Source organism: Cyprinodon variegatus, unplaced genomic scaffold (assembly GCF_000732505.1).
Source record: "Cyprinodon variegatus isolate N-32 unplaced genomic scaffold, C_variegatus-1.0 Scaffold17, whole genome shotgun sequence".
Classification (NCBI taxonomy): domain Eukaryota; kingdom Metazoa; phylum Chordata; class Actinopteri; order Cyprinodontiformes; family Cyprinodontidae; genus Cyprinodon; species Cyprinodon variegatus.
In genome coordinates this window covers 452,025-463,539 of record NW_015150470.1, presented here as the reverse complement: position 1 = coordinate 463,539, position 11,515 = coordinate 452,025, and the positions used below count along the sequence as shown (strand labels likewise).

At 39.3% G+C, this 11,515-nt stretch overlaps 1 protein-coding gene across 1 annotated transcript in view; it reads left to right on the top strand.

Moving 5' to 3' along the window:
• Window positions 1-11,515, top strand: part of LOC107092629 (kin of IRRE-like protein 1) — a 143,043-nt gene that overhangs the window by 106,416 nt on the left and 25,112 nt on the right. The window contains exons 6-9 of the mRNA XM_015387216.1: window positions 92-197; window positions 1,541-1,689; window positions 4,668-4,795; window positions 5,565-5,691. Coding sequence (XP_015242702.1) covers window positions 92-197; window positions 1,541-1,689; window positions 4,668-4,795; window positions 5,565-5,691 — 510 coding nt within the window. The remainder of the gene's footprint in view (window positions 1-91; window positions 198-1,540; window positions 1,690-4,667; window positions 4,796-5,564; window positions 5,692-11,515) is intronic.

The window sequence follows — 11,515 nt, the reverse complement described above, 5'->3', positions numbered from 1 at the left end:
CCATCCATCCATCCATCCATCCATCCATCCATCCATCCATCCATCCATCCATCCATCCATCATAAATAAATCTTAATCTTTTTCTCTGCAGATCCTCCTACAGTGACCTTGTCCATCGAACCTCGCTCTGTCCTGGAAGGGGAAAGAGTCACCTTCACCTGCCAGGCCACAGCCAATCCACCCATCATGGGCTACAGGTTTGATAGATGACAATTCTCATGTTTATATGCACTGCTAAACAACAACTTATGTGATTATCCAGAGGAAATACTAAAGTCTGATTATGTAACTGACCTAGTATTCAAAGCTCTTAAAAATGTATTTGGTTGACTGTCATCAAGCAGTGAATGTAACTTTACGTTTTTAAGTTTGGAACAGTTAAGCCAACTCAGTAACTATAAAACAAGGGAAGCAATTAAACATTCAAAAGGTATGGAGCCCTTCGTCTGTTTCTATTTGCATGTTTTCAAAACAAAAACAAGGCTTTGTTGGGCTACTGTATAAAACCTCGACCTCAATGCTATTTCTGATATTTTGAATTGTAAAAGCTTCTTGCATGGGAAGCGAAACTTCTTTAAACTTGGAAACAAAGTCTAGTGGGTTGTTTTTAATTTTCTTTTTCTTGGAAAAGTCAGTTATCTTTGTATCTGTTTCATGTTATCCTCATTTTTTAAATGTAGGCAGAATGGTCTGCTGTTTGATATCTTTTAATCTACTTTGTTTTATCAGACAGGTTCTATTTATACATGGGACCACATTGGTGTGGATAGTATATTCCTTCAATAAATTAATCCTCATTAATCCTCATTTGTAAACAGCATTGTTCAATTAATAAAAGTTGTCTGCTGAGTAAATTACAAACCGGAAAAATGTGTAAGGAGAAAATATGCCACTTAAAATGTAAGACTCTCTTCCAAACATTGTGGCCCTAAGGTCTAAGTTTAACTCATAATGTATCTGTGTTTGGCTGTAATTGTAGCTCAAGATGTGAGGAAGGGTTTGATCTTGGTGGGCCTGCAGTGCAACATTAGCAGCCCGATCAGATGATCAATGCCAATGGGCTTTCTTTCATCTGCTCGTCTGTGGAGCCGCTCCTGAATCTTAATACTGCTTAGAGAACAAAATTTGCGAAAGTATTGAACATTTTGTGTAGTCAAACAGAGACTTTTATCGTAAGCGACATCTGTGAAGCACTGAAGGTGCAAAAAAAAGGCTGAGGTCTGAAAGTTTATCAGAGAGGGTCCTGATATGGGAAGACTGCCAGGTACTTAGGCGCAGAGCCTACTGAATGTGCATTAAAATGTCATTCTGTGGAGAATGTGCAATATGGTGATATGATTTTCAGCTAGATATTTGGCAAGCAACCATACGGATAACAAGAATTATTCTAATTTATTACAGAATTTCCCCTGAGCGCCGGAATCAAGTCATCATTTTTTCTATCTTCACGGAGAACATAAAAAAATCCCACATTTGTACCTCTACACAGGCAAGATTGGCTTTTGAAATGTGAAAGGGTGTTGTGGTTGTCCTCTTTCAGGTGGGCTAAAGGTGGAGTGCTGCTGGAAGGGGCCAGGGAGAGCGTATTTGTCACAACGGCTGATCATTCATTCTTCACCGAGCCCGTGTCGTGTCAGGTGTTTAACGCAGTGGGGAGCACCAACGTCAGCATTCTCGTGGATGTGCACTGTGAGTCAATTGTGAACAGTTGTTTGCTGAGGAGAACAATAAAGATGTGTTTCACCTATACGACATCAAGTCACATTGGAGTCCAACATCAATAAATAACGAGTTGCGGACTAACCACATGACTTTTGAAGTCATCAGCTTGGTTATTCTTATTGCATATGATTTGTATCTTTTATAAAGAAATTACATAAACCAAAAATGGAAGTGTTAACTCCTATAGAGTTAAATTCAACATTTTTAAAGCATTCATATTGTTTCACACTAGATTGAGCTAGAACAACATCTTTTAAAGTGTTAAAAAGGGACAACATTCCTAAAAGATGAGTTTCAACAGTTATCAGTATTTTATTTATCTAACACTAGTAAACATTCACCCATTCGTATACACATTCACACACTGATGGTAGAGAGCTACATTTTAGCTGCACTGGGGCTCACTGAAAGAAGTAAGGCTGCCGTACACTAGTGCCATCAGACCCTCTGACCACAATCAGTAGACAATGCAGGTGCATCACCAAAGTACAATACAAAATGGTTAAGATGGACAGAGCTGGGATTTAAACTTCTGCATCCAAAAATCTGCAAGACAAATGTCTCCATCCTAAGCCACTACTCCCTATAATTCAATTCTACTCAGTTTACTTCTATAGCGCCAGTTCACAACACATGTCATCTCAAGGCACTTTCCAGTTCACCAGATCAAGCAGTCAGATTGATTCGAAGTTTTCTATCTAAGGAAAACCAGTTGATTGCATCGACTCATTGACTCAAAGGCAATCCCTCACACTAAGCATGCTTGTAGCGACAGTGGAGAGGAAAAACTCGCTTTTAACAGGAAGAAACCTCCAGCAGAACCAGGCTCAGTTTGAGCGACAATCTGCAGAGGCCGACTGGGGTTCAAGGAGACAGAAGCAGAGATACAAAACTATAGAACTGGCATTTAACTGGCATTTAAACAATTTCTAAACGTTGTTGAAATAACATCACTTTAAGAAAAACAATAATTCAAAGTCAAAACAGAATTGAAATAGTTGAATATTTGAAAACAGCTGAAATAGGGTTGAGATTATTTCAAACTTGATTTTGATGTTTGCCAAATTTGTGGCATTGAAACAAAATTCATTGGTTGTCCAATAAATCTATCTGGCATTGATTCGCCGGTGACTAGACTTTACAATGCTAGCTGATTAATTCACACAACCACAGCTCTGAAGTCTGCTATTGTTGATGTTAGCAGATGTCTCTACACTAACCCTACAGAAAACAGGAGATTACACCTCTGGGCCAACCCTGGCTCTCTACTCAATCACTATCCTGTGTAAACTAACAATGCCATTCATTAAGACTTGTCTTCTGCTGCTCTCCGACTCTGGGAGTCATCCTGCTTTATGCAAACACGAAACAGATTTGTCAGAATTCTGTTAGGCATCCTGTTAACACTTAGGGTGTGTTTTAAGGTCCTTAAACACATGCAAACATGTTTGTATACCCAGAGCATATCTTTAAAGACGGCACAAATTCATTTGTGTTGCAATTCAACAGACGGGGCCTGCAAACATTTTTTTTCTGTGTGAGCTTTCATCAATATACAGATCATATTATAATGACCAAATTGTGCAAATTCATGAATAAAGGCAACCAAAAAATAAAGGATTCTCCTTGTCCAAAGCGTTTTCCAAATCTGAAAATAAACTGTGTTTAGCAGATGTAAGGGTTTCTTTCTTTTTATCAGTTGTGAAAGTAAGATGCCAACTAACACGCAAAGATTTCTCCAGTCACTGTGGGCTTAAATGAGTCACTGGTAAAATGCCTGACATTGGAGAGTGGGCAAGAAATAATGCAGTTATTAAACACTTTATGCAGTTTAACAAAATGAAAAAAATACTAAATTTAAATATCAGGGCATGCTTAAATATGTTCCTATGTTTGAAAGTCTTACTTTGACCCCTTAAAAAATACTTGTTTTTTACTGTACACAAAAGTAAGTATTTTTCTGTTCTAATCCTTTTAATAATTGAGGAATATGGCTTGTCTATTCATCTATCTTCAGGGTTTTTTTTTTTTTTTTTTGTTGGTTTAGTCTCCTTCACGTCTTTCCGTTTTTGTTGTATGACTTTTCAATCCCAAAAAGAACAGTTTTAATGCAGCCCTATAAGCATCATGCTACGCTAACATTAGTATCTGTTTTGGGCCTATATAACCTGTAGAACTGTGTATTCTACTGATATACAGTTAGTATCCGGTAGCGAGGCAGAGGGACTCAGTATTCAGGCGAGATAGAAAGTGGGAAGTTTGAAAAAGTTAAATTACAAAACCAGAATGGAACATGAGCGGGCTTCTGTGGATTGCTGCTGATTTGTGGCGGCTGCAGGGGAAAGGCTCAACCCATCACTGACACTCTGATTGAGAGAGAAACACACGTAAGTGACCACTATAATCTGATGGAAGATGATTATCCGTATGAGTCACTTACCTGGTCTAACAGTTCAGTCCATCCTCTCGGGTGTGGCAGGATCCAGCCGATGGACTGCCAACCTAGATGCAGCGCAGAGCCACGTAGAGTGTCCCTAGTGAGTAGCCTCAGTGAACAGGCAGAAGTGCGAGCCAGGTCAGGCAAAAAGTTCAGAACAGGATGGTTCTGAGATCCAGGAGTCCGTAGCCCAGACAGGGGATCCAATAAGGGCAGGAACAGTCACATCCAGGGTTCCAGGAATTCACCAAGTACTCAGGCAGGTTCAGAGCTCCTTGAGTCTAACAGAGAGTTAAGGCAGACATGCTCGAATACAGACTGGCAGACTCAGCAGTTTAGAGGTAGGAGCATGACACGGCACCAGGAAAACTACGGAACTTTAAACTGCTTCCCTCTAATGAGCCAAAAAAGGATCAGGGCACACTCAGAGGAGGACTGATACTCTGATATTCATTAATCTTGTTACCCTTTAAGGAATTAACATTTTTGTTTGTGTTTTTTATTGAAGTTGGTCCAATTCTTGTTGTGGAGCCCAGACCAGTGACAGTGGACGCAGACTCAGATGTCACTTTGAACTGCAAGTGGGCTGGAAACCCCCCACTTACTCTCACTTGGACTAAAAAGGGTTCCAGCATGGTAAGAGCACAGATTGAGAAAAAAGAAACCTATTGATTTTTTTTTTTTTTGCCCTATTTATGCAATAGAGGAAATTATTTTATTTTAACATTTTTTTTATGAAATTAATAAAGCCCCAATTTTTTCCGCCAGTGCCAAATCCCTTAAAATAAGGTTGACTTTTTCTGTCATACCCATTTTTACTTGATTGGCATATTAGGACCTTTCAATAGTCATCCATAAATGAATGTTTTCTCTCTTATTTTCTTTAGCAACAATTTCAAATGAGAAAGAGAAAAGAGTATATACGTATTTATATGGCTTCCACATGCAGGGAACATGATGCTAAGGGAGGCGTTGAAAAGATCTCCAAAGCTTGCTGTTGAAGAACAGCAGTATAGAGAGGCATCTTAGGGCCAACAAGTCTCCATAGCACTAACCTATTTCACTGGTTTTGAGGAAATTCCTTCCAGGGCTGCGAATAATTGTTGAACTTGTGAAGAGTGTTTTGCTTCAATGTGTATTAAAAAGGCAGATTTCTGATGTGTTTGCTCACCTAAAGGACTCTCTGTTGGTTCTGAGACTTCTAAATCTTTAATTCATGCCCCAACCATTTAAGAAAAGGCTCGGGGAAAAATCTAATGGAGCCTGCTGAGTAAATCAACATGTTTTATGAATTAAACATAGATCCCCTCCTTCCATATCCTTTCCCTTTATCATTTGCTCTCTGAATATCTTTACATCACAACCAGCTATCCTTTTCTTTATGTATATTTGCCTGTATTTCCAGGTTCTGAGCAACAACAACCAGCTGCATTTGAAGGCAGTGAGCCAGGCTGATGCAGGACAGTATGTCTGCAAGGCCATCGTGCCACGCATTGGAGTTGGAGAGACCGAGGTTACGCTCACCGTCAACGGTCAGTTCATCTCTAATTATCCTCCTTTAATAACAATGCTGATGTTAGCAGAATCATGACGTGTGTAAAACAGATCTTCCCACACGGAGGGAAATTGTGAATGTATGGCAAGCTGTAAGTTACTTANGAAACACACGTAAGTGACCACTATAATCTGATGGAAGATGATTATCCGTATGAGTCACTTACCTGGTCTAACAGTTCAGTCCATCCTCTCGGGTGTGGCAGGATCCAGCCGATGGACTGCCAACCTAGATGCAGCGCAGAGCCACGTAGAGTGTCCCTAGTGAGTAGCCTCAGTGAACAGGCAGAAGTGCGAGCCAGGTCAGGCAAAAAGTTCAGAACAGGATGGTTCTGAGATCCAGGAGTCCGTAGCCCGGACAGGGGATCCAATAAGGGCAGGAACAGTCACATCCAGGGTTCCAGGAATTCACCAAGTACTCAGGCAGGTTCAGAGCTCCTTGAGTCTAACAGAGAGTTAAGGCAGACATGCTCGAATACAGACTGGCAGACTCAGCAGTTTAGAGGTAGGAGCATGACACGGCACCAGGAAAACTACGGAACTTTAAACTGCTTCCCTCTAATGAGCCAAAAAAGGATCAGGGCACACTCAGAGGAGGACTGATACTCTGATATTCATTAATCTTGTTACCCTTTAAGGAATTAACATTTTTGTTTGTGTTTTTTATTGAAGTTGGTCCAATTCTTGTTGTGGAGCCCAGACCAGTGACAGTGGACGCAGACTCAGATGTCACTTTGAACTGCAAGTGGGCTGGAAACCCCCCACTTACTCTCACTTGGACTAAAAAGGGTTCCAGCATGGTAAGAGCACAGATTGAGAAAAAAGAAACCTATTGATTTTTTTTTTTTTTGCCCTATTTATGCAATAGAGGAAATTATTTTATTTTAACATTTTTTTTATGAAATTAATAAAGCCCCAATTTTTTCCGCCAGTGCCAAATCCCTTAAAATAAGGTTGACTTTTTCTGTCATACCCATTTTTACTTGATTGGCATATTAGGACCTTTCAATAGTCATCCATAAATGAATGTTTTCTCTCTTATTTTCTTTAGCAACAATTTCAAATGAGAAAGAGAAAAGAGTATATACGTATTTATATGGCTTCCACATGCAGGGAACATGATGCTAAGGGAGGCGTTGAAAAGATCTCCAAAGCTTGCTGTTGAAGAACAGCAGTATAGAGAGGCATCTTAGGGCCAACAAGTCTCCATAGCACTAACCTATTTCACTGGTTTTGAGGAAATTCCTTCCAGGGCTGCGAATAATTGTTGAACTTGTGAAGAGTGTTTTGCTTCAATGTGTATTAAAAAGGCAGATTTCTGATGTGTTTGCTCACCTAAAGGACTCTCTGTTGGTTCTGAGACTTCTAAATCTTTAATTCATGCCCCAACCATTTAAGAAAAGGCTCGGGGAAAAATCTAATGGAGCCTGCTGAGTAAATCAACATGTTTTATGAATTAAACATAGATCCCCTCCTTCCATATCCTTTCCCTTTATCATTTGCTCTCTGAATATCTTTACATCACAACCAGCTATCCTTTTCTTTATGTATATTTGCCTGTATTTCCAGGTTCTGAGCAACAACAACCAGCTGCATTTGAAGGCAGTGAGCCAGGCTGATGCAGGACAGTATGTCTGCAAGGCCATCGTGCCACGCATTGGAGTTGGAGAGACCGAGGTTACGCTCACCGTCAACGGTCAGTTCATCTCTAATTATCCTCCTTTAATAACAATGCTGATGTTAGCAGAATCATGACGTGTGTAAAACAGATCTTCCCACACGGAGGGAATTATGAATGTATGGCAAGCTGTAAGTTACTTAAACCTTAATGTTTGTTAGTTGTAGACATGTAATTCTTAAGGTTTTAGTTTTGTAGGATTGTTTTGGTTATTTCTATTCTTGAATTAGCTTTTTAAGTTTTAAAATCTTATCCAAAAAAATATATATTTTAAAAAATACCTCCCTACATATCAGTGACGATTTGTAAAACAGTAGAATTCCTAGCCATCCATCTTCTCCTGCTTCATCTTTTAGGCTTGTGTTGGGGCTGGTGCCTATCTCCAGCATTTTATGGGGAAATGCGGTTTACACTGTGGACAGGTGGCCATCGCAGGGTAACACAGATCTAAGGAAAATATAGAAGAGCCACTTAACCTAAAAGTCATGTTTTTGACTTTGGGTGGAAGCCGGAGTACCCAGAGAAAACCCATGCTTGCACAGGGAGAACATGCAGAAAGACTCTGGACTAGGAACTGACCCAGGCCCTTCTTGCTGCAAAGCAACAGTGCTAGAAATTGTGTCAATGTGCAGCCTTGCAGAATTTGTTTAAAGATAAATGTAGGCATCTAAGAGGTCCACCTGTAACATAAATAATACATTAGCGCGTATGAAGATACATGATACAAGATCCAGAAACATACAGCCTTCAATATTTAAAAGTATATCACGGTGGATTTAAACACCTGAAGAAATGCAAGGTCAAAACTTGAGTTTGACTTATTGATTTTAACGATGCAGGAATGGTAGAAAACATCAACTTTTTTCAAATCACAGCCGTCTAAAATCTGAAAGAATTCTTTCTACCATGTTAAATATAAGATATACACTGACTATAACAACTTATAGTAAAGTTTAATCTTTCAACGTTTTGACTCTTTACTACCATACAGTTACCACTCAGGACTCCATTGTGATTTAATGTGAAAGGCCACAGAGACATTACAATATAACTGATGTAAAAGAAGAATGACTCAAGCTATTTGAAAGAGTTAATAAATACTATTTTGAAAGGTTTGTAAAACAAAAGTTGATCACTGACATTCAGGAATTCTTGCCATCTGACATGATTGAGATCTAAAGTATTTCAAAAAAGAAGAGTGAACAAACAGATTGGCTCCTAGATATGCACCGCTTCAAATATGCATTATTTCTTTAAGAAGGTGATTTTAAGACACCAGATTTTCACTTTTGATTCAGCACTTAGAATCTACCTCTAGGTTTAATTGAAGGACCTTTTGGCAAAGTTTTTACATGATTCCTCTGTCCGATTCAGCTGCTCACATATGAAACAGCTCCTGACAACTGCAGGGATTAACTGGGCTGTAGGCAGTACTGATTTGGTCGAGATTATGATAACCTTCCCTAATCTGTTCCTTCAAAAAACCTGATCCAAACTGACAAATATAGTAAATATTTCCCCAGATCTAATAATTCCAAAACCAATGTTGTAATGTTGCGGAAGGTTTAGCAATTTTTTTTTCCTGATTAAGCTTCTTTACATCTATTAAATAATAATTCTCCAACTGGAATTTACCCAGAACACCATGATATCCGCATCCTTGATCGCATTTACTCAGCTGCATCGTCTAAAAGGACTTATTCATACTTCAGCAGAGGGAAGTCACTGCATATAATATCAGCTGTCCTGGAAAAACTAACAGTGTGCGACAGCTATTGCTGGGTCAAGACTTCAGTTGACACTTGGTTTAACACTGCCCTGCCACAGATACTCACGCCATGAACTTCAGATTTATATCTCAACATCGCATTTCCTGCTGGTTTCACAGCTGCTTTACTGCTCTTATGTATCAAGCTTGATCGGAACATATCATGCTTTAATTATGCCCCCCCGCAGCAGCAGAGTCGCATCCTTGTAAGTTTTATTTAGCCTCGTCTCACCACAGAACAGGAGCCTCTGTCACACAGTTGCCGTGTTAACACTGTTTTATTCAGAGAGGCAGAGAGTGACAGTGCTGCTGATAGCAGATTCTACGTGACTTTGCTCAGAGTGTTGACAAACAGCAGCAATTTACACATTCCTGATTTAAAGGATTCCATATGTTGTTTTTGAATATTTTACTGAACAATTAGTTCAGTTAAAACCTTTCAGAATTAGTTCCAAGTTTGGAGAAACAACAACAATTGTATACATGGTTATGGTCTGATGAATACTGCTGTAAATGTTCATTAATTATCCCTCCTCAGGGAGCTCTCCGATATGATGCTGCCATGTTAACACCAACTGCCACATTTAAGAGATGTGAAATAACATAGGAATCTGTGATCTATTTGAAAATAAGTCAGTTTGCTTGATAAGTGACAGCCATCTGTTAAAAAAAACATTGTACACCCTCCTTAACTGGAAAGGATCGCAGAAAATGTTTCAACTTGATGGGTTGAATAATCCCAGATGGACTGATGAGATGCATTTCCTGGAAAACAACAATTCTGTTCAATTGGATTGTAGCCCTTGTTGATATACAGTTCTTTGTTACTCCGACTGAGTAATCACTGGGAAAGGCCTCTGCCAAAAAGTGTCAGCTTATAAGATTTACTGAAGAGAGCTGTAGATGGAATCATTTTGATGGAATCATCTGGAGTCCTATTGCTGAAGGCTACTGAGATTGAGATTCAAAGTGAGGATTCTGTCTCAGGAGATCCATTTCCTGAGCAAAATAAGGAAACCCCAGATGCTGCCTGTTGCCTTTGCTAAGTAATGTGGGGTGAATGACACAGAGATGGGGAAAAGGTAGGTAAGGATGAGGGAGGGCAGGGTGAGGTATGAGGGATTAGGGTTTAAATGTGCAGAAGGTGGAATGAATTTAAGAATAAAAGGGTTCACAGTCGAGAGTTAAAGATGACTTAATAAGCCTTTCATAATTGTGTCGCTGGCAACCCATTTTAAAGCGTTTATAACTAATAACTCAGAATGCATGTAAATTACACCATTAAATGTCTACCAATATAGACATATGAGACATTGTTAGAAAGCTTAGATTTTCCATAATTCTACCACCAAGTTCATTTTATGGACACAGCGAGCACCAAAGCATAGTTAAAACAGATATAGCAGCATGTCAAAATGTAAACATGACAAAGGAAGCATGTCTTTATTACTGCTGTTCAAAAAATACCTATTATTTTCGAGAATAAAAAAAACAACTTTGAGTCATGTTTGAACTGATATGTATATACTGATATCATATTGATATGATATGTTTGAATGTATATATTCAGAAAACTAGAAGGTGTTTGTCAGGGTTTGGTTGAGGTTTTGAAGACCCAAATGCAGAGGCGAGGAGGCAGAGGTGTGTTCTTGAGGATTTGATTGAATAACTGAGGCAAAAATCCAAAAACCAAATAACAAAACACATACAGTAGAACCCAAAAAACCAGACAACTTCATCGGGAAAAACTCAGGTGGGGAGCCAGGAAAAGAGGAGGAACCAGCACTGAGGAACTGCAGAGGAAGAGTATATGGCCCTGTTCGAATTCATGGGCTCAGAAGGCCAGATTCGTAGGCCGATTACGTCATGGTGCGGTCTGGTCGGATTCCAAGACTCCTCGTTATGCGGCCTTAAAATGCGTCCTTCTTTTAGCCTGATTTGAAGGACAGGTCCGATGTATCCTCGGTATCCTTGGTTTTCCCAGGATTCATTGCGAGACCAAGCAAGCCAGCTGCTCCGTGATTAGAGGAAAGGTTACTTGGTGCAGAACAGTGGTGAATATTGAAAGTTCAGTTTAACATGATACAAGTCTGTGGATAGTTCCGTCTGAAATGAATGAGTTGAATGATAGTTGTTGAATGATAGTTGTTTTAATGGTTACTGAGTCAGATATGTGGCGGTAATGTTTGGTTTATCTAAAGGTTTTAATCTGTTACTGTGTAAATGGGTTTGGCTGGAATTTAAGGAGAGATTCTAATAGATCTGCAGGGTGGGGACTATAAATCTGATAGGAGTTTGAATTTTTATTGCTATTTTGCTAAATCTGTTTCACTATTTTTTGTTGTTGAATATCAGA